The sequence below is a fragment of the Caretta caretta genome, chromosome 1 (assembly GCF_965140235.1).
Source record: "Caretta caretta isolate rCarCar2 chromosome 1, rCarCar1.hap1, whole genome shotgun sequence".
NCBI lineage: Eukaryota > Metazoa > Chordata > Testudines > Cheloniidae > Caretta > Caretta caretta.
The window spans coordinates 232,552,264-232,575,146 of record NC_134206.1 but is presented as its reverse complement, the minus strand read 5'-3'; the positions used below and the strand labels follow the sequence as shown (position 1 = coordinate 232,575,146).

Sequence of the window (22,883 nt, the reverse complement as noted above, 5' to 3'; positions counted from 1 at the left end):
TTCTGGTTCTGTATTCTCCTCTAATGCTCCCAGTCTGCATGCAACGTAGTAACAGGACTACAGTGTTGGGAATTTAGCAAAGTGGTTGACTGCTCACAATAACACAGGATAGATGCTCTCCCTTCCGTACAACTAACTCAATATATTAAGTTATTTATATAATGCCATTATTTACAAGGCATTCTGCAGAGAGATTACAACCATCTCCCAAAAGCCTATAGTCTAAGTCAGGACAAATAGGACAAGGTAACAGACACCAGTTTAGACAAGGGAGGATGTGGGGATTACTAATAAAGAGAAGATGGGAGGGACTGCTTAGGTCTCAAGGGGGAAAGCTGAAGAAGAAAGGGTGATTGGCAGAGGAAGAGATGAAGAGCAATAAGGTGAGAAGACTGGGAAGAGTAATAGAAGAAAGGAAGTAGGTGGAAAGGACAGCAGAAATGTCTTTGGAGGCAAAATTACATACAGCCTTGCAGGTGAGGAACAAAAGCACAAACGAGATGCAGAAAGCTGGGAAGCCAATGCAGAATTTGAAGAAGAGTAAAGGGCAAACGATGTCAGCAGTAGCATTGTGGACTGACTGAAATGTGCCAGTTGATGTGCCGAATAGCCAAAGAGGAGGTTGCAGTGATAAAGAAAAGAGAGGACCTGAGAATGATGTGGGGACAAAGAGAAAAGGGGTAGATTTGGGTGATGTTAAAAAGGAAGAAATGACAGGATTGGGAGCAGGAGCAAGAGGATTCAGAGGAGAGTAAAGATTAGACAAAGGCTGCAGGCCTAAGAGACAGAATGAATAGTAGAATTGCAAGAGAGGGAAAATAAATGTGTTAGGAGGAAAGATAAGCCCAGTTTGGAGAGAAGGAATTTGAGATGGCAACTGGACATCCAGCACACGTGAAAGTTATCTTCAGGCATTTGAAGGCCTGCAGGTCTCTGGGCCCAGTGAAAGCTTGGAGTTTTACAGAGAATGACAGTTATAGGGGCTGTGACCTTTGAGAAGTTTGGAATAAAACTCCAGTAAAAGTTGGCAAACCCCATGAACCTTTGGATCTTTCGGATGCTCCAGGATTTGGCCCAATCCTGAACTGCAGATACTCTCTGAGGGTCCATCTGCTGACAGGCTGAACCCCAAAAATTCAACGTAAGTGCTGTAGCTTGCTCCTGCAAGGAACCATTTCCCATCTGCAGCTGTTGTATTTTGTCCCTCAATTTCTGGTTTTCTGCTTGGAAGGCAACAATCTACTCCTGTGGACTCACAGGGCCCTGGAGCGATGGCAAGGTGAGAACCCCCGCAATGTCCATACTCAGTCCAGGGATTCAATGATAAGTCTCAGAGGAGACTGAGGTTGGTCTGAGCAAGTTGTCAGGGCCCCTAACACGGGTGATCTGACCTAGTGGTCTGAGCCAGGAATAATGTCCAGGTTAGGATAATGCCAAGGATCAAAGCCAGAGAGAGAAAGCAGAAACCAGGAACAAGGCTTGGAACTTGGTCTCAGAGGTCTGGGCAGCAACAAGCTTAGTGTCTAGTTGCTCAGACAAGGGATGGGACAGGAACAGGAAGCTTTACACCCAGCGGGGTCCAATCAACATTTTGCTGTTAGTCATCTGACCCTACTGAGTCAGCTTCTGATGGTGGGGTATTAGCAGCAGTTCCCTCCTCAGCCCATGCAGTGTGGTGGTGCAGAAGGTAAAGCTCCCGCACAGCAGCTCTGTGGGCTTGAGTTTGAAGTCTACAGTGCCTGACAGAAAGGCTACTCGGGATGTAAGACTGGACAGACAGGGTTAAGTCAGGGTACAATCAACAGGGTGATTGCCAAGAGGGAAGAGTAGGGGACGGAGTAAAGAACCATGAGGGATCATCAGAAGAGGAAGAGGGAAGGATGAGGAGCCATTAAAGGAAACGATGAAGAAACCATCGGCAAAGAGAGAAGAGGGAGAAGCAGAGGCATGGAAGCCAAGTCCAGACAAAAAAGGAGAGTGTGACCACGTTGAAGGTAATAGCCATGTTAAGGAAAATAAGGGTAGAGAAATGGCTCTTTCATATATTCAGGAGGTGAATGTGCATATATGTATTATATACAAAAACCCCTAGATTAAAAGAATGTTAATACAGTAAATAAGGCCTAGGGCCACATATTAAACAATGAGGATAAAACAAAATATGGAAGAGCTGCTCATTAAATGAGCACTGTCTATCCTGTTCCCTGAATAAGACAGGGGGTCTTGTGGAAAAAATTGTGTGATCGTGTGAAAATTGTATCATAATCCATAACACACAAGAGGGCCAAATTAAGGTTGCACAGGCAGCCTTAATTCTGGCATTTTCTAATTTTTGAATGTTTGGCTTTTCATTCTTAATGTTCTTTTAACACATTTTGCACGTAACATACATATAACATATTTTTAAATTTTCGACAGTCCAAAGTAGGGATAATAGACAAATTTAAATGCAGTAAACAGAAAAGCTGGGAGGTTTTCCTAAACTAATGGCAGTAATTTAAATAAATATACATATTTTCAACCAAGAAAATATTTTATTGTGATAAGGATGACCACAAAGTACGATGTGCTTCTTTATTGGCAAATTACCTGATCCTGTAAAAAGATCAGAGATTCCCAGTCCCCAACTGATAACTCATGGGCCAACTGCTGCACAAAGTCCCACTGACTTCATTGACCAAAGTGTAGAGTCTGAGCCAGCTCCTGCTGAATTATGAAACACAGGTGCTGGAAATAGGGGTGCTATCACACCCCCTGGCTTGAAGTGGTTTCTATTATATACAGGGTTTACAGTTTAGTTCACAGCACTGCTGAACTATGCTTGGTAGTGTTTGCAGGACTGAGCCTGTACTTGCTGTGAATAAAGGCACTTGAAACCCTTGCTGAAATCCTGGCCCCACTGAGGCAAAACTCCCATTGACTTCAATAGGGACAGGATTTCACCTCATACCTTCCAACTCGTGCAGTGGGGATATTTTAGCATGGCAAACTCAATCATCATCATCGTATTGTTTCATTTAACAGTTTACTTCTGGAAAATGTTCTGATTTACTCTCTCATTTGTGCAGCTTAACAAACAGCACAGGTGAACTGGTAAGACTGCTTTCTGGACAAACATTCAACCTATTTGCTTTTAGAAGCTCTGCAAATGTTTTTCCTCTTTATAATAATTCTTCAGTTGCCGCACTGTCTAGTCAAGCTTACCTCTGGTATGCAGTCATCATGGGTTACCACTCTCACTATGTCATCCAATGGCAGGAGTGAATTACACTTGATCTCCGTATATACATTCTTTCCTTCTGTACATGCTGCTAGCAGTTCTACAAGCGTGACGTGGTAGGCTAAGGGTCCACTCTCATCCGCTCGGTCTCGCTCTGAGCACATCATTTGTAGGAGGACTGGAAATGATGCTCGATCATTATAAAATATCAACACATCTTCACCTCCATTTATCAGCTGAAATGATAGTACAAAAGTCTGCCCAACTGTTCAAGTATCCCACATCGTGTTCACTTTCTAATGATTCGTTCTGTCTCGCAATGTGCAAAATTGCTCTCTGATTATATACAGAGCACTAGGAAAAATAGAATACGGCTAACTGAGCATACGTTATCTCAGCTGCATACCTGCAAATCTGGAATAACTCCATTGAAGTCAGTCGATGCAGAGTGAAATTCAACAGAGTTACTCCAGATTTCTGTCTATGACTACACTTATCTTAGTAGGTATACCACTCCCATCGGAGTACCCAAGCGCCACTTAAACATTAATTAATGTAACCTCAACACTGATGTGAAGTTGGGAAGTATTATTATCCTCATTTCTTAGATGGGGAAATAAGGCACAGATTAAATGGCATACCCAAGCTCACACAGCAAGTCGGTGGCAAATACAAGAACTGAATCTGGGTCTTCTGTGTCCCAGGCCAGTGCCTTAAACACATAACTATCCTTCCCTTCTCTATGTACTAGAGACCATCTGTATCCTAGTATTGTTAATGTAAGGCCAGTGATTCCTTTAAAAAAAAAAAAAAAAGGCTGCAGCTATAGACATCTGAGATGTGAGTAATAGGAGTAACTCACTCATCCTGGAGGGCTCAGACATGCCAGTTAGACACATCCCAGAGCCCAGGTACACGTGGTACAACAACATCCTGGTGGATCTCAGGGAAAAGTTTTGTCCCAAGTAGACAGAGTTCTTCTCTGAGCTCTCCCAGGGCATTCAATGTACCTGCTGCTACATCCCTTGAGGGCTTGCTGCTTACTCCCTCTACTGTGCCACTGCTACTTAGCAAGCTGGCACAGAGTGCATACATGGCCATAGCCCTGCATTTTCCCCATCCTCTCTGGGGTACAGTGCACTCTTAGGGGAGAGGCAGTTCTTATGCATCCCCAAGTGCAAGGGTGGCAATTGTACCTGGTAGAGCTGCCTGAAATTTTTCATTTGACATTTTTTGCACATGGCAGGGATGAAAAATAGGCTCTTTGGAAAGAGAAAACTTTAATGAAAAGTTGTAGTTTTTTTTTTTTTTTTAATTTTCCAGTTTTTCATCAAAACTGGAAAATTTCAAAATTTGAAGTTCAGAATCTTCTGAATTTTGTTTTTTCTCTTTTAGTCATTGAATGCAACAGAATTAATGTTGTCTAGGGTTTTTTCCCCCACCCATTTTTTTTCTCCCCACCCCCTTTTGCCACATCTTAAGTTTTCCAAAACTGAAAAAGTTTAGAAAACTTCTTCAGTTTTGGAAAAGTTAGAATGAGAAAAGGAAAAATGATAAAGTTGGGGGGAAGTAATAACCCAAACATCATTTATTTTACTGTTCTAAGTGACAAAAATGAAAAAGGATGGAGAAATGGGGGGAAATCAAAATTCAAAAACGTGAAATTTTGACTTTTTTTCAAAAAATAATTCACAAAATAATTAAGAAATTGTTCCATATCAAATCCTGCAAGAGGGAAACAACTTTGAAATTTTTCATGAGAATATTTTTCCATATTTCAACCAAGTCTAGTATCTGGCCCTGTCACAGATTCCTTGCATGCTGCCCCATTTAAGAGCCACACATCACCTGGCCCAGAGTCACTTCCTAAAATGTGCCTTGAATGCAGTATATCCCCTACACTGTATACAGAATGATCAGCTGCTGAAAAATTAGATTAATTTATTGAATGCACGAAACAAGATGTTGGATAAGGCAATGGAACACAGAGCTACTTGTTTTGTGACCATGAGGGAACTTTCAATGTGAAGACATGAACACACATAAAAGAGAGGGTGCTGCATCAGCAACTATAGGGCAAGTGGAACAAAATGATCATCATAAAGGTAATGGAAGCAGAAAAGTATCTTATTTTCCAAATTACCCGCCCAACTATTTCCCCTCCAGTTTAAAGGTGACCTGCAAAGGGAACCAAACATTGATCCAAGCATAAAATTATAATTTGAATGTCCTCACTAAAGAAACTCTAAGAAGCCTCCAACATAAGGTCAGATAAAATTCCCACTCACAGTTGTGACTGAGAAAATGCTGCAGCATTTTGTCCCATATGAGTAAGTCACAACTAAGCAGTTAAGAAGTCTAGGTAAACATCAACAAGGATGATCAGTTTTGGATTAGCTGTCGACATTTTGCAATGCACTTCATTCTGGAACACAAGACATACTAGAAAGCTCTGTTGTTCCACTGATTGGGTCAAAGGGCCCTAAATAAGTCCTGTTTTCTCTTTTGTAATAATGTTTGTGCTGATATGGCAATCTTTCATCCAAGAACCTCAAAGCACTTCCCTAACAGTAGCCTCTCAGGAGTCTTTGAGCTAGGTAAATAACATTACATCCATTTTACAGATGGGGAGACAAGCATAGGAAAATAAGTCATTTGCCTAAAATCACAATGGTCCTCTTTCTTCTCCCTCATCAAAATGGTTCCTTTCTTGCTAATTCCTGAAGGAATTGTGATCCAAATGTCAGAGCTAAGTTCTTTTCATCATGCAATCAGTCTGAAGAGGTAATATGGCAATACCTCTCTTCACTGACAAAATGTATTTAAATTGAAAAAAAAAAAGAAAAAAAACTGTATGATAAGAAGCTCAAAACCTATATGATACGGAGTGTAGGAGGGAAGGAACTCTAAAAGCGCTAATGCATAAGAATTGTTTGAATTACGTAAAGCAAAGGCTTGCAATTGATATTACATGTTAAAACTCTTCAGACAAACTGAAAAAGTTGAAATGGAATTAATTAAAGGTTATCCATGTAGGATGAAGTTTTATTTTCTTAATTAGAAATTTTTCTTCTTTATTGCTGTAAAGAGAATTTTCTGTACATCTCAACTCTGCTTAAATCAGGACTATTGCTCCTCTCTGTTTTCTTCCTAGAGTTTCTTTTCCCAAAAGGAAAAAAAAATTGCAAAGGAATGAAAATAATACTTGGGCCCTGATCTTATCAACACTTAAGCTCATATGTAATTTTACTCACATGGAGTAGTCTCACTGAAGTTAATGAAGTTCACATAATTACAGTTAGATGCATGAATAAGTGTGTGAAGAGCTGGGCAGATGGAGTCGGGCAAACCCCTACGCCCTGACCCTGCTCCCCGGCAGGAGAGCCGGGCAGGCAGAGCGGGGCAAGCTTCCACGCCCTGACCCTGCTCCCCAGCGGGAGCATGGAGGGGTGGGAGGGACTGCAGGCAGAAGGGGTAGGGAGGGCCCCCACTTGCTCTGGCTCAGGACCCCACAAAACCCTAATCCACCCCTGTGTGTACCAAATCATGCTCCCATGAGAAGTCAAATTGGTGTTTTCCTACTAACTTCAATGGCATAAAGCTTTGGCCCTCAGAGAGCTGGTCTATGCAGTGACATTTACCAGGCCAAATTCTGAACTCCATTACTCTGGGTAAATCCACAGTAACTCCACTGACTTCAGCAAAGTTGCTCCAGAATGACACCAATGGAACGGAGATCAGAATCTGGCCTTTGGGATTGTAATGGGGTTCCATAAAATGATCATAACAAAGTTTGGACGAATTTATGTAAGCAGGAGCACGTTTTGTTAGAATGCAGTGCCACAAAATGGTAAATTTTCCTGGGTAGATGGGATACAGTGCAGGAGAATGAAGGTCTGAGTATGGAGTTCAAATATTTCTCTGTTGCAAGTCCCAGAACTAGAACTCTGCATACCATCACAGTAGCTCTTGCATTTTACGGCTAGTAGTGATACAGATGGCCTTTCTAAATTAGATTTAACTCAAAAATATGTACGCTAAAATATTCATTATTCATGGTAACATTTAAAATTCTAAACCTATAATGCCAGCATGTTTCATTGGCATTAACAGCAGAGGAAAGCAACCTCAGAATATTAGTATGTGTGTTAAACAGATATAACCTGAACAGTAAACCTACCTCTGTCATTACCATATCCTGGCATTTCTTTACATATTTGCCATCTGCTTTTACAATCGTCTGCAGAAAACGCAGGTACTCCACGTGTCGGCCATGTGTCTCTACGCAGTGTACGAAGTGCTGCACTACTCTCTCGCTAATTTCATTGCACAGATGGTAATTGTTCATAAAGGTGTGCCGCATGGTTTCAGCTTCAAGCAGCTAAACAGATTTAAATCAGACAGCCTCATCAGAATGGCAGAGCTAGTTTATATAATGTCCTGAGAATGGATACTGGAAGAGGGGATCAGAAGTCTCCAGGTCAGAGTAAGGGCACACTGAAAGGGCATCATGGCCAATCCCCAACATGTGCCTGTTCAAGGGGTAAATAGAAGCTTTAGGGACTGATTCTCATTTATATTGGTGTTCCTTTAGGCTACTTTTCCAAAGTGCAAAAAGGCCTAAAATTGTCACAAACTAAATTCATACCCACTTTAAGGACCTACATGCTGCTAGAGCACTGTAAAGGGACTTTAGGATAACTGAGCTCTTAGTCTCCAGGACTCTCAGCCCAGCACCCTTCACCAGCACTAAATCCACACCAAAAATAAAAAAAATAATGGACCATATTAATTCTAGAAGGATGTACTTAGGCCATTATGGTCTGTCAAGATTCTGGACTTCTAATATGATTATATTATTTCTAACGAAAGTGGGTTTTGCTTAGCAGGCCGCTCAACCAGTAAGCTGAAAAGATCCTGGCTCTCAATGACAATGCATGGCTCACTAACAATAAATGAAACAAATCAAAAATCTGGGGGATAGATGGGAAGAGGAGACTGACTAAAAGGGAAGGGAAGTGAATTAATACCACACTTTTCACATCTTAGCCTATCTAAACAAGAGGTCAAGTTTTGGGTTAGTTGAAGGAGGACGACACACAGGTAATATTGATTAGCTAATAAATAAATAAAATGAACAACAACAACAACAATAATAATAATAATTTGTATTACCATAATGCCCAGGGGCCCCAATCATAGATCAGGACACATTGTGCTAGGCACAGTACAAACCCAAAATAAAAAAAATAAATTAAAAAAAGACAGTCCCTGCCCCAAGAAGCTTATCACTGAAGTATAAAACAAAGAGATTGATACAGATAGACCGAGGAGTACAACGAAACAATACCGGTCACCATGATAGGCTGTAGTCCCAGTACACTAACAGTCTAACCCACGTCGTCTTTTGTCGGCATCTTGGCAAAGGGAAGATTTGAGGAGGGGTTGGCAGGCGGAGAACGAGGTAGCTTTGTGGATGTTTATGGGAAGTGCCTCCCATGGGAGAAAGCACAACGGTGCTTGTTTGAAAATGTACCAGGCTGGGCAGTGGAGGCTGACATCCTGGGCTGAGTGGAGGTGAGCATCAACAGCGCGATAGCAAATGAGAAACGATAGGCAGGGTGGGGATTGATTATGAAGCGACTTTAAAGTGAAGACAAGTAGTTTAGGATACCAAAGAGAAGGGAGATACAGTGGAGGGATATAAAAACAGGGGGGGACATGGTCAAAGTGACAGGCTAGGAAAATGATTCTGAATGTAGGAGTAAAATACTGTGGGCTTGATTTGATCTCATTCACACTGTTTTACATCACAGTAGCTCCACTGATTTCACTGGAGTTACTCCTAATTTACAGAGGTGTAAGTGAGATCAGAATCAAGCCATGTGTGATACTCTGTCTTGACAATGAGACATCATGCTTGCAGATAATGGCGGGTAAATTATAAATGCAATTTTGCTTTCCGCTTTCAGAAATGGATCTCTTTAGAAGCAATGACAAAGAATCGTAACAGGAAAAAGGAAAGAAGGAAGGAAGGAGGAAAGGGAGAGAGAAAATTAATGGAGAAGAAACAAAAGAAACCAATTATGTACTTATTTGGCAATACATGTCAGTGAATCAAAATCAGCTTAATCTATTTTAAACAATAAATCACATGAAATACTTACACCAGGAGTTAAGAACAAATTGAGGTTTTTGTGGAGGAGAACTTGATTCTGAGGATTTCCTCGACAGAAATTCTGAAGGAAAGTGTGGGCTAGATTCATGACTTCATTCATCTTTTCATCGGTCTACAGATAAAAACATCAAACACAACAAAAGGGGGAAAAAAGAAAACATTTGCTAAAACTCCACAACACAATCTGATCAGTAATGTGCCAATTCTCCTCCAATTTCCTGTGCCTTCCAAAGATGGCAACTTGCCCTCTAGCAAGAATGGCTGAACCCACTTTTCTCCAGAGCTCATCAATGGCTCCTTCTTCAGTGAATCACCACAGTGTGACATGAAGTGCTGCATTCCCAGTGCTCCTGTCTGCCCTTTTTTGCCCAGGCTGTTGACTCGGTTTTATTTTGGCTCTACCACTAAATAATATAATAAACAGGGTACATCAAAGATAATACAGCTAAGGACAAGATTTTCTTATGAGTGCCTAAATTTAGGCTCTTACTTCCATATTTAGGCTCCTATCAAGTGGTCTGATTTTCAAAGGTACTGTGCATCCCATAGCTCCCACCGACTTTTGAAAATCAGACCAATTAGGTGCTTAAATATACATTTAGGTGACTAGATTTAGGCACCTAGTTTCTACACTCTTAGAATAACACGTTAACAAGCATGTAGTGAGCCATTCTATGACGAAGTGTTACAGCTAACTATTCTACTTGAAGAGAACTGAACCCAGTGTCAAAGTCGGAACAGCAGACTATCAAATTCAGGATAATGTAAATGGATATCACAAATGGATTCATGTCTTTTTTCAGTGCTTACTACAGATGGATGCACCTAATTTTCAAACAAGGGCTCCTGAAAAGGACATCTAGATCCTTCATTTTGGTGGTCAGATCAGTAAAACGGGGCCAAATCATGCTAACCTTTCTCAGGCAAAACTCCGGAGTTTAGCAAGAATAGAGACTTCATAAGGATTACATGGTTTGGTCCTGAGACATATAAATGCCCATGTTATGTACGTACAGTACCAATCTCAGCACCCAAATCTGTGCATCCCGCTGTAGGGTTCCATTTAGTCAATGCCTGTCCCTTCTCCCCCAGAGTGATTGCAGTAGTACAGGGTCTCTTATTCAAAGTATGAGAAGACACCACCTTTATTCTGAGTACCTGAGGTAATGAATATTCATGTTTTCAATTATGTCCTCAGTATTTCAGCACCCATGCTTAAAAATTCAGCTCAGCTTCCTTATTGTCAAAGTAGAGAATTAGGATATCATGATTTTGGGTCTGCTCCAAAGCCCACTGAAGTCAATGGAAATCTTTCCAGTGATTTCAAAAGGCTTTGTATCAGGTCTTTTTAGGACTGTCCAGTCAGTAACTTCATGTACTTTACTATAAGTAATAACTAGTCTAACCTTTTCATAGGGTATCTGCAGAAGGTCCAGCACCACCGAGTGAGCTCCCATATTTTTCAGCAATCGCTGCTGCTGATTCCGACATTTTTTATTCTGGACACAGAGTTTGCTGAGTCTAATCAAAATCTGGAAGAGGAAAAAAAACCCGAAGCCCCCCACAAAATTCAAATGTAAAGGATATAATGTGTCATAATAACAAATATGAATCTACTATACCTCATTTGTAGGTATACAAACCTCCTTAACAATGTTGTAATTGTTACTCTTATTGCTGTCAATCTGAGGGTTTTTGGTCCCATCTTGCACTGGGCTTAAAATATTTGGTTCCTATAATTTAAACACAACCACAAATGGTTTTTAGTGCAACTGACTGAATATCAGCGAACTGTTTTTAACAACAACAAATAAAGAAGAGGAGCAACAACAACAGGTAAGAGCAAAATGGAAGTATAGAGAAGAGAAATGATGGTCCAAAGGCTATGGTGCAAGCCTGGGACTCGGGAGATCTGCGTTTAATTCCTTCCTCTGCCACAAACTTCGTGTGTTATGTTTGGACAATTTACTTTGTCTCATTTCCTCATAATAATAGCACTTCCCTACTTCATAGGGGTGTTATGAGGTTAAACGTAATAAAGGTCGTAAAATGTTTAAATGAGATAGCAATGGAAGTCATGAGTATCTTAGATAGATAGTATTTGGTCCAAGCCTATCTCTAATGGACCTGGAAAGATTACAGACTGAAATTAAGTGAGTAACACAGCAGATCTGGAGAATAAGACGAAGACAATCTTTGCTGTTAAGATAAATAGATTTTTTTTTTCAAAAGCATGAAGAACATAAGGTGTATGGATGTTGATAATCTGGCATCAGCCGGCCACTATGAGGATTGAAGATGTTCCTCCAGTAGAGATGATGCTTCAATGCTCATCTCTGGGTGATGTGGAAATGAATTTAAAAGCGGAAAATTTAAAAGCTAGGCTGCTTGGCCATTCATGACAGTTCATAACAATGTCAGCACTGTTATTTGGCATGTTTGTGTTCATCTATGCAACAACAAGATGACTATTATTTGTTTAGGGTTTGTTAATATGCATGTTGCCTCTTAGTAGATGTTTGGATTGATGTTGTGGAAGATATTTCAGGTTCTTTGCTATAATTTAACCACTCTCCTTTGCCCTGGGACTGTTGGTTAACCAAGATTAATTTACCTGTTACGTTTATCAGCATTTTTCCTCAGTCAAAGTAGTTTTATAATCCGTGAGAACTATACATCTTATCTGGAAGTGCTGATCAGCATTAAACTAAATCCATCCTCTCTCTTAACAAAATAAAAAACTGTTTATTGAACCTGTAAGAGTATTCCAGGGATGTAGTTATCAAGAGATAATCACACCTCTGGGACATCAGAGGCACTTGGTTGCATATCTTGCCTTGTTATGCCCTGTGATAGACATTCTCTGTCATGCTTTTCCACAGGGGGCAAAGAAGTCACAGAGCCTGTACTAATCTATGTTCTATTCTGAATATTTGTGTTGTTAGAGAGTGGGAATTTCTAAAAATGGCTCCTTGCTCTATTTGTAAAATTCACAGGCAATTACTACTGTTTCATCAGTTATAGGATCCTATCCTACAGCCCTAAGCCAGGGCCAGATTCTGCCACTCTCACACTGAGTTATACTTTTCTACTGAAATAGGATCATTAATTTTCATGGGACTACGGATGGCACGGTACTGTTCCACGCAAGTAAGGATGGCACAGTTAGGTGCTCAGTGCTTACTCACTACATGAGTAAAGATTGTAGGATTGGGCCCATAGCCCTAAAATATACATAATGCTTGAAATTAATGTTCCCCAAAACACACTCAGGGCAACAATCAAACCTATCAGAAGCCAGAGCAGGGGCAGAGTGGGGGAACTAAAGATTTCTCTATACATGAAGTTATAGTTATTTCTGCATAACTGCTCCTGAATAACTCCATGTATGGGGACACTGATTCCAGAATAAGAGCATCCACATATGGAGTTAAGAAATAGCTATTGAACTTTTAAATTCACATGCTACCTTAATCCAAATTAACTTACAAGTGTAGACAAGACTTAAATGTTGTCTCTTCCATTCAAGTGACAAGGGTGGCCAAGTGTCCTGCACTGAATTTCAGGCCTTGCATATTCTATAAAGTTCCACTGACATAAGCATGTTTGAGAGTAGTGTGACAAAAAACTCACACCCCAAGGAGACACGGCCGTGACAGCAGAATGCCTAGTATAGCCACATCTGATCTGAAAGAAAAAAGTGTTTCTGTAGAGTTAGCTAAAGTAGTTTGGGGAGCTGATCTTACTAAGTCAGCAGAAGAACTCCTGTCGGCATACACAGAATCTGCAGTAGGGAGTTATGCCAGCATAGACTCTATTTCATAGAGATGATTATTTCCCCCTCACAGCTCTTATAATTCTCCGTGTGATTTGTGATTATGGCATCATTGTTGGGCCCCACCCTGCATTGCCTGGGTGTTGGTTCCATCATCTTGTTCTATAAACACTTTCTATAATCCCCTGTATCTAAGGAAACTACATGAGAATTGAGATCTGGATAGAGGTGTAGCACCACCCAGCATAACTGAATAAGGGTCCTTTATCTCCTTCCCCTTTCTCACATCAATGCTCACTTTGGGGTTGGCCAAAGTTTTGGGGAAAGTCTATCCTTCCCCTCCTATTCAATTTTGCAATAGTCATTGTAATAGTGGAAGTATGGCCTCTGGATCACCTGCACGGCAACAGAGTGATGTCACAAACAGATCTGTAGCACTCTTGCTGGACCAAACTGAAGGAGACTCTCTCTGAGACAATATAGCTCTTATTAAACTTAGCAGAGGAGAATACTGAGAACTCCTAGAAAAGCACCTTTGGTTTTGTCTTCTTCCTTCTTTAATACTAACGTTTACCCAGCATTTTGGATATCACCTGCTTCCAGCAGCACCATTTTGAATTTCTAGTTTAATAATATATATGTGAGAGAGAGAGAGAGAGAGAGAGAGAGAGAGGGTTTATTAAACTATATGTTAACTATATAGGAACACAGGTGGCCTAGGACTTTAGAGACACACCTCTATCGGTTCTTCACCCCCTTTCGCCTGACTGTCACCTAGCTCCCCACTCTCGTAGCTGCTGCTCTTTTCAACCCACAGTTCAGATTTTTCTACAGTCAGTCGGAGCTGGTCAAGATCAGCTTTGATTTGCTTGTAGTTGTCCACATCCTGATTAGACACCAGTAACTGGACCTGAAAATACAGTAATCCACAGTTATATTACAGCAGAGCCAGCTGCAGTGAAGTTTGTTTAATGGTTTTCATTTTAATGCCCTGGTTTCACTCCCTCATGACCTTATGAAATTATCATCTTTTGAACTGAAATTTTCCATTCTTAGTCTCTTTGGCCCCAGTTGAGCAAAGCCTTTAATCACATACTTAAGTCATACTGAAGTTATTGCCACTGAAGACTGTTTTGCCCAAAGCAAAACTGTTACAATGTTTAAAACATTCTGCTCCCTTTATCATCACACTGCAAAATGTTTGCAATGTAAACAACTGTCTATAAACCCCTGAGATCTATGGCAGAGCTAATGGGGACACCAGGATTATGCTCCTTCTGGTATTAAAAGAATATAGTAAGCAGCAGTTTATCCCATGTAAATAATATTTCATGGAAAGACAAGATTGACATTACAAGAAATCAAGAGATCCAAACGTGAACTGTAGAGATAGTCAACATTTTCCAAATATTGAAATTTCAATTATAAAGATCATTAACATTTTGACTAAAAATGGAACAAAACAAAACAAACATATGTGACCTAATTTTCATTACCAGCTATAGGGAAACACACATAAATCTCTTTCAGCATTGATGCTTGACAGATCTCATATAATTTACCCCCAGTTATGACCGCTTGCATTTTTCCAGATGAATCTATTTTTTCATTTCCTGGCCATATATTTAATCTTTCTTTCTGCTCACTGGTGTTCATAACTCCTCCAAATTTAGTATCATCTTTAAAAGTTCCCTATTAGGCTATTTGCTCCATCTCCTAAATTATTAATGAAGAGATTCAACAAAATTTGACCTAACAATGATCCCTGTATAACCCAATAACCACCACCAAGAAATCAAACTGTTGTAAAAGAAAATGCCACATCAAGTGAATATTGTCACATGGCAGATAAGAACATTGATAATATATATTTTTTAAAATTGCTGTTCACAGACAAATATTCACTATTTTAGAATATAATCTTGAAGTTCTCATAGGCTGCTTGCTTAACAGTATACAGACGTGTTATCCTACTGAATTGATGAGTGCTGCTCATCCACATACATATTCACATTCCACTTCCTCCACAGCCTTTTTAGTTTATTTGCCAGTTAGACTTTTCCTTTCTTTTACAAACAAACATATTAGGTATGCAACTCTCACTTAACTAGGAATAGCAGCTATTTATGCACCTAATCAGCATGGTCCCGCTTTAATATCCTGGTGGGAGGCCAGTATGCAACTCCGCAAAAGTATTACAACAAAGGCTTTCCAGCTATTTATCATTTGCCTGGTTTTACGACAAGAAAAACCACCACCTTTTACATAATGAGGTGGCAACATGCTAGTGAACTCCTGAAATAAGCATCAAATTATCTCAAAAAAGGTAAATTATCAGTCACCATAACCAAGAAAGTCCTCTATTATCTAAACCCATTACATCAGGTTTCTTAATAGATTAGGGTTAACATGTTAAAAATGTATACAGAAATGGGGGTGTTATCTAGTCGACAGAACAACAGCTGAGTACTATGCCTGGCTCTGTTATTCACTTGCTGTTCTATGTGACCGTGGGCAAGTCACTCAGGCCTACATAGTCAACAGCAGCTCCAATTCCAGGTGTCTCTGTTTTTGGGTCTCTGCCTTGAGACACCTCGAGCTTGGCTCACTTATGTGCAACTGTGTATGTGCAGCTCCCATGGAGCAAGAGGGCTGAATTTGGACCTTCAATTTATAAGGAAGCGACATTCTAATACTGTAACTGGCAGTTTAAGTGAGACTACTAGACTTTGAGACGACTTCCTTTTTCCTCACACAGTAGATTTCATGAAACACCATTGCACCTGTACCTGTTTAAATGCTTGCAAAACTTCTGCTCTTTGGCTGAAATGCTTAAATAGCAGCTGTAGGGCCCCTGACAGCAAAGGAGGGTAGTCATGCATGATAAGGTGAATGAGGACTCGTAGAAATGTTCTGCCCCCCTCATCATCAAGTTGCACTGGATTTTTCTCTTTTCTGCAAAAGCCCAAACAAGTTAAAAACCTGTGGTGTAAATCAATAAATCAAATCAAATCAAATCACACACACACACTTTGATAGCGCTCTTAAAACCGAACAGGACAAACTGTGAGATGTAAATTAAAAACCACTCCCCACTTTAGTTCATTTTACAGAAGCTTCAATGCCAGGGTTATTTTCTTTGTGGCAATCTGATGCTTGTAGCAGAATCGCCAGTACTGTCTGAAAGTAAATGGGAGCTTGGCTTCTTTAGCCTAACTAAAAGAAGGTTGAGGGGAGATATGATCGCTCTCTATAAATATATCAGAGGGATAAACACCAGAGAGGGAGAGGAATTATTTAAGCTCAGTACCAATGTGGACACACGAACAAATGGATATAAACTGGCCACTAGGAAATTTAGACTAGAAATTAGACGAAGATTTTTAACCATCAGAGGAGTGAAGTTTTGGAATAGCCTTCCAAGGGAAGCAGTGGGGGCAAAAGATCTATCTGGCTTTAAGATTAAACTCAATAAGTTTATGGAGCAGATGGTATGATGGGATAACATGGTTTTGGTAATTAAATATTCATAAATAGGCACAATGGCCTGTGATGGGCTATTAGATGGGGTGAGATCCGAGTTACCCAGGAAAGAATTTTCTGTAGTATCTGGCTGATGAATCTTGCCCATGTGCTCAGGGTTTAGCTGATTGCCATATTTGGAGTAGGGAAGGAATTTTCCTCCAGGGCAGATTGGAAGAGGCCCTGGAGGTTTTTCGCCTTCCTCTGTAGCATGGGGCACGGGTCACTTGCTGGAGGATTCTCTGCTCCTTGAAGTCTTTAAACTACGATTTGAGGACCTCAATAGCACAGATATAGGTGTGAGGGGTTTTTTTTTGTAGGAGTGGTGGGTGAAATTCTGTGGCCTGCATTGTGCAGGAGGTCAGACTAGATGATCATAATGGTCCCTTCTGACCTAAATATCTATGAATTTATAAATACGTATGAAATGCATCAAACACTGTGATTAAGCTCCATTTTGCAAACACATCACTTTACGTCTGGGTGACCAATTCATCGCTGGTACAAGCCCACCAAAGTCAATGGAGTTGCACCCAAGATGAATTTGGCCCTGTCCTTTTTATTCGTCCCCTATCCGCTGCTGCTAAAATTAAATGTAGGAAAAATGAACTATAAAACCAGTAAAAATTGCCAAAGGCACCATATTTCTGGATCATATTTATAATCTGGAAGACAGAAAGCAGAATTACATTTAGCATATCAAAGCAGAAATAATGTTTCCAAGAAGCCATTCACAGTCAGTGTTCAATTGAAAGATGCAGGTGCCAACAGCCACACCAGAGTGGTGTGTTGTTTTTCATTATAGGAGTTCAGGGACAGGACTGAGGACACTCCCCTTTTTGGCAAAGCCTAAGAACACATAGGGGACATACTTGGTGAGGAAAGTTCAGAACACCCATCTCAGACATCTTTCCCCCTTCTCCTCAGTTCTGGGAAAATCACTAGCATCTAAAGGTTTGTCTACACAGGAAATGTTTCCAGTTATACTCATACAAGTGTACCAACAGAGTTCAACTGATACAGTTATACCAGCACAACTCCCCTATGTGGACGTTCTTATTCCAGAATAAGAGTGGGTTTTTTTGGTTTATCTTAAGCCATTTCCAAAGTGACAAAACTAAACCAGAAAAAGGAACTTTTATACTGGAATAAGAGTATCCACACAGAGAGTTATACCAGTATAACTATAGTACTTCAAATTCACACCTTCCTTTATTCCAGTTTAATTTTCCCATGCAGATAAGCCCCAGCAGAGATGGGAACCAGCCAAAAACCTGAATCCAAACCCTCCTGAACTTCGGGGGTAGAGTGTCCAATCCAGACCCCACAACTGGCCAAACCAGATCCATACACACTTGAATTTTAGGGTGTTTGGAACCCAGATCTGAACTTCATGGCCCTGGTCGAACATCTATGCTACAGTGGAGCTACTACTCCCACCACCTCCTCTGTAGGAGGTTATGCTATGTGGAACCAGTAAAAGGAGAGGAAGAGAGAGGAAGATACACAAAAAATAAACAGAAATTGTCAATTAGAAACAAAAATCGGATAGAAAGATGTTGTGTGTTATTGAGCACATACAGACACAAGTATAACCTTCAGAGAGCATACCTGCCAGCAAACATCGTCTCGGCCTGAGCTGCAATTTCATCTATGTCAGGAACAATTGCTGCCAAAAAACAAAACACAGGACCACAATTTAGTTTTCACAGCTAAAGAAACTATGGTCTCTGTTTAAGTATGTGCAACAAACTGAAGGCCCAACTATGGACTCCTTGGCCAGGCAAAACTCCATTTGAAGCAGTTAATGGAAATTTTCCCATAATAAGGAGGGAAGGATCGGGCCTTAATTATTCTTATTTGTATTGCAGTAGCATTTAGGAGCCACAGTCATGTACCAGGACGCCATTGTGCTAGGCGCTGTACAAATAGAACAAAGACTACCCATGCCCCCAAAGGCTTTGCAAGCTGCATCTTTCATATTTTCTTTGATGTAACCAAACCCCCAAAACAGCAGACAATGACACAAACTTGTTGAAGAATTAGTGTTAATTGCCGTTCCTTTTGCACCCACCCGCTCTGCTCTGTCAGCAAAACCAGAATACCCTCTTCTCATCTCTTCAGATAGTTCCAGGCTTTTTTCCGTACCACTGCTCTATCCATAAACATTCTCTGTAAACCAGTTCATCAGCCCCACCCCCATTTAAAGCCCTCTGAAAACCTCAGTTCTGCCACAAGGCACGCAAAACACGAGAAAGAAAAACAGAGCAACGCGTAACTCTATCCATCCCCACTCCATCCTCCATGGTCTGTTCTCACTCATTTGTTTTGTCATGTAGCAAACCTTTGGGAAGCATACAAATGAATAATAAATAACCGTCATAGGAAAACTGAATCATATTTTAATTAGAGAGCAGCAACTCAGCAAATATCCATTATTGTGGGCACCCCTCTAGCTTTCAATCTGGAGCGATGTGTAGCTTTCTGAAGTAGTTAATTTCATTGCTTACTAAAATTACCGCAACAATAAACTGCAATACAATAGCAACAGTTACCTGAGACAAACCCTGGTGTGTCTGGTGGAGAGGTGGTGGAGCTATCAACATTCTCGCTGTCTTCTCCAAATTCTTTCTTATAGATAGACAGCATGTAGGATATTCTATAGTCCAGTCTAACACTAAGGATAAACTACAAGACAAGAGTTTAAAATAAGATACAGTTTTCTCTCTCTCTAACCTGTTTTGTGAGGGGGGAGGGAGCTAATTTTAAGTCTATTACTGAAAATAAAACAGCTATGTTTTTCAAATGATAATTTTTGTGATTTCTTTCCTGGGATTGACCTCCCACACTATGCTGCGGCATTTAGGCTGCACCTCCTTCACCATGAATATTTTAGTCAGTTCAGACTCGTCCCGCGGCTCTGAGATCTGCCCATCTGCCCAAAGCTGCATGAAAACACTAAAGCCAAATCATTTATTTTTCAGTGCAAAATACTAGTGGTGATATCCTGGCCAGTGTTTGCTTTTTGAGGATACTTTGTGGTGAATATAAACCTAAGGACAAAGGATTATTTCTGAGGTTTACTTTTTTAAACAAACGTAACTTGCTCATTGGATTTACAACAGGGTAACTGCGATCAGAATCTGGCTCTGTGAAAATATTCACATAAGGGCAGCAGGGTTTGGACGGGTATACATTTTTTCCCTGTTTTAGGTGTGCTTAACTCTCATTGTGCCTGTATTGTGGTATAAAACTGGTGTGAAGGGGGGTTAACACATAAGTATACAGTAGATCCTCAAAAGGTACGAATATCAGAGTTAAGGACTGACCAGTGAACTGGACACCATGTGAAACCAGAGAAACAAATCAGGCAGCAGCAGAGACCAAAAAAAAAAAAAAAAAAAAAAAAAGAAGCCAGTACTATATTGTGCCTGTATTGCATCTTAAAGGTAGCCACATCTGGGCTGCCTGTCCCCCCCACCCCACCCCCACTCACGGGGCAACCACTTGCAGCAAGACGCTGGGGCTGCCAGCCCAAGGCAGCCAGCAGAGCAGGTGCAGCACTGGGATCTTTCACCCACTCCCCATGAGGGGGACATGCAGTTTTTAACCCCCCTCCCCGGGAGAGGAACATTCTGTTTTCTCTCTCTCACACACACACACCCCTGCCTGGAGGGGGCCAAGTTTGAAAACTCATGCTAGGGCTGAGTAGGGAGCTCAGCTGCTGCTGAATCCTGGCCTGGAGCATCAGCTACTGGATCTGGAACCCGAACTGTGCTTTGTTCAGAGTTACGAACATTTCAGAGTTACGGACAGCCTCCGTTCCCGAGGGGTCTGTAATGCTGAGGTTGTCCTGTATATGACGGGATTGTGCCCTAGTGTTACGTAGCCATGTCAGAGAGTAACAGTGGAGGGTAAGGCCTCTCCAACTCCCTGTGGAACTGCGTTAGACCTGCTCGGATGGAGGCTAGAGAGAAGAAGGGACAGGAGGAGCTGCCTCACCTGAATCTTTCTCCTGTGAGCACACAGGTAGGGAGTGGGCAGGAAGAAATTGGAACCATGGCTCTGCCCTCCCAAGTGCCAACCAGCAGAGCCAGCCAGGTATGAAGGGAAAGTAAGCTGCATCCCAAAAGCGGTGTCATAGCTTACTGCTCCTCTCAGAACAAGGAGAGAGCAAGGAAGTGGGAGTGACACTCCAGACAGTAATATTTTCCCAGGGCTCTCCCTAAAGTAGTGCAGTTTAGCACCACCCTATGCTCATTTCTGAGCTCTGAAATATGCAGTTTATCACATTTTGAACAATTGTATGCTACAGTAAGCATAACCCAACAATTGCTAGTCTTTCAGCAACTTGTAATTAAGGAAATATAAAAGACGTACTTCATAAACATACAGCATAAATGGAAAGCTTCAAAAGTGACAAATTGTATCAACAGATAGCAGAATTTACAAAAAAATACTAAAAAACTTCTACAGAGTGTGTGTACCTGGAAGTGGGAGTTGGTATGCAGAATAATAGACACTGTGTGGCACATAACTTACAGCAGCCCAAGGTGAGAACCCTAAAGATATATGCTAGTGGATGTACCTCATGGAATGGCTAGGATAAAACGACACTGACCCAAATTCTGTTCAGTTCCACCAGTGAACATCTGGAGAGAGCTTCCAGAATGTCTGGCCCTGCATTTCTCCAGTGTGTCTGGACTCAGTTCTGTTCTAAGTTACACCGGTGGAAATGAGGAGTAACTATTGAAGTCAATGAAATTATACTGATGTAAGACAAGTATAATTAATCTGGAAATATATCCTTTGTCTCTAGAGCAGGGGTTCTCATCAAATGGGGGTCGTGACCCCTTAGGGGGTCACAAGGTTATGACGGGGGGGTCGTGACCTGTCAGCCTCCACCCTCAAACCCCGCTTTGCTTCCAGCATTTATACTAGTGCTAAATAAAAAAAAATTGTTTTTACTTTACAAGGGGGGGGGTCACTCTCACAGGCTTTCTGTGTGAAAGGGGTCACCAATTCAAAAGTTTGAGGACCACTGGTCTAGAGAATATTTCTGGGATAATTTTAAGGGCCAGATTCTGTCACCCTTACAGACACTGAGCGGTATTCTTCTCCATGCCAAGGCACGACCATTAGAGAAAGGTACTCCTCAATGAGAAAGACTGGGTCGCAGAATTGGTCCCTAAGTAAATACAGAAGTAGGTTAAAATTAACTAGCTGCTTTGTAATTTTCCATCATGGTTTTTACCTGCAAGATCTCAATGATTTTTAATTTGGTGTCCATCACAGTCACATCTTCACTGTCTGGGCTGGCCTGCTTGCTCGAGTGGAGGCTTGGCTGTACATCAGGTATGCTGATGGGAAAGATAGATCCTCTGCTCAGTACCATTTGTGTCATCATCTCTCCCACACCATGGATGGTCCTCATAACATTGTTTCCTAGGTATTAAAAAGAAATCATACAATTGGTGAACCTTTCTTTCAAGCCCTCCCTCCCTGCCTCCCCCCACACACACACACACGTTCTTCATGTGGCAAAAATACCCCAACAATCTTAATAAATCTACTAAGGACTAAATCATCTCTTTCCAGCTACAGCTGCACAGGAGGGAAAGAGTTAAGTCAAAATATCTATGGTTTTGGAGCCAAATAAATCTGCCACATCACCGTTCCGCAAAGGACACACTTGCAGGCCAACGGAAAGGCCAAGAGACAAGGTTCCCCAATCACTCGTTCACCCCATCAATGTGCTCATAACCTTGTTCTGCAGGGAACACCTCAGAAGAAGAGTGCCTAGTTCAGTTTCCATGCCCACTCTCTTTGTTGGCTTCTCCATGAAGATTTGCCAATTGGGGTGGTGGATTTGGCGATAGAATTGTAGAATCTCAGAGATGTAGTGCTAGACTAGACCTCGAGAAGTTATTATCTAGTCCAGCCTCCTGTTCTGAGGCAGGATTAAGTATACCTAGGCCATCCCTGACAGGTATTTGTCCAGCCTGTTCTTCCAAATTTCCAACGATGGGGATGTAGACACCTGCACCTTAGGAACTGGACTGAGACCAACAAATGATTTTAAAATGGGACACAAAGATGCCATCAGTTGGTAAGGACTTTTGGTCTCTACGGACTTTTGGTCTCTACAGACCTAATCTGATTTTAACCAGTGACCTAGAGGTAGAAAA

General features: G+C 41.2%; 1 protein-coding gene across 4 annotated transcripts in view; it reads right to left on the bottom strand.

The window, feature by feature from the left end:
• The window catches only part of ITPR2 (inositol 1,4,5-trisphosphate receptor type 2), a 401,023-nt gene that overhangs the window by 232,956 nt on the left and 145,184 nt on the right, over positions 1 to 22,883 (bottom strand). For all 4 annotated transcript variants that reach the window (XM_075121545.1, XM_048825997.2, XM_075121548.1 and 1 more), the window contains exons 22-31: positions 21,950 to 22,140; positions 19,251 to 19,383; positions 18,307 to 18,364; positions 15,963 to 16,128; positions 13,910 to 14,083; positions 11,042 to 11,131; positions 10,805 to 10,930; positions 9,388 to 9,510; positions 7,401 to 7,601; positions 3,205 to 3,456 (exon numbers count right to left, since the gene is read on the bottom strand). In XM_075121545.1, the coding sequence (XP_074977646.1) occupies positions 3,205 to 3,456; positions 7,401 to 7,601; positions 9,388 to 9,510; positions 10,805 to 10,930; positions 11,042 to 11,131; positions 13,910 to 14,083; positions 15,963 to 16,128; positions 18,307 to 18,364; positions 19,251 to 19,383; positions 21,950 to 22,140 (1,514 nt within the window). The remainder of the gene's footprint in view (positions 1 to 3,204; positions 3,457 to 7,400; positions 7,602 to 9,387; positions 9,511 to 10,804; positions 10,931 to 11,041; positions 11,132 to 13,909; positions 14,084 to 15,962; positions 16,129 to 18,306; positions 18,365 to 19,250; positions 19,384 to 21,949; positions 22,141 to 22,883) is intronic.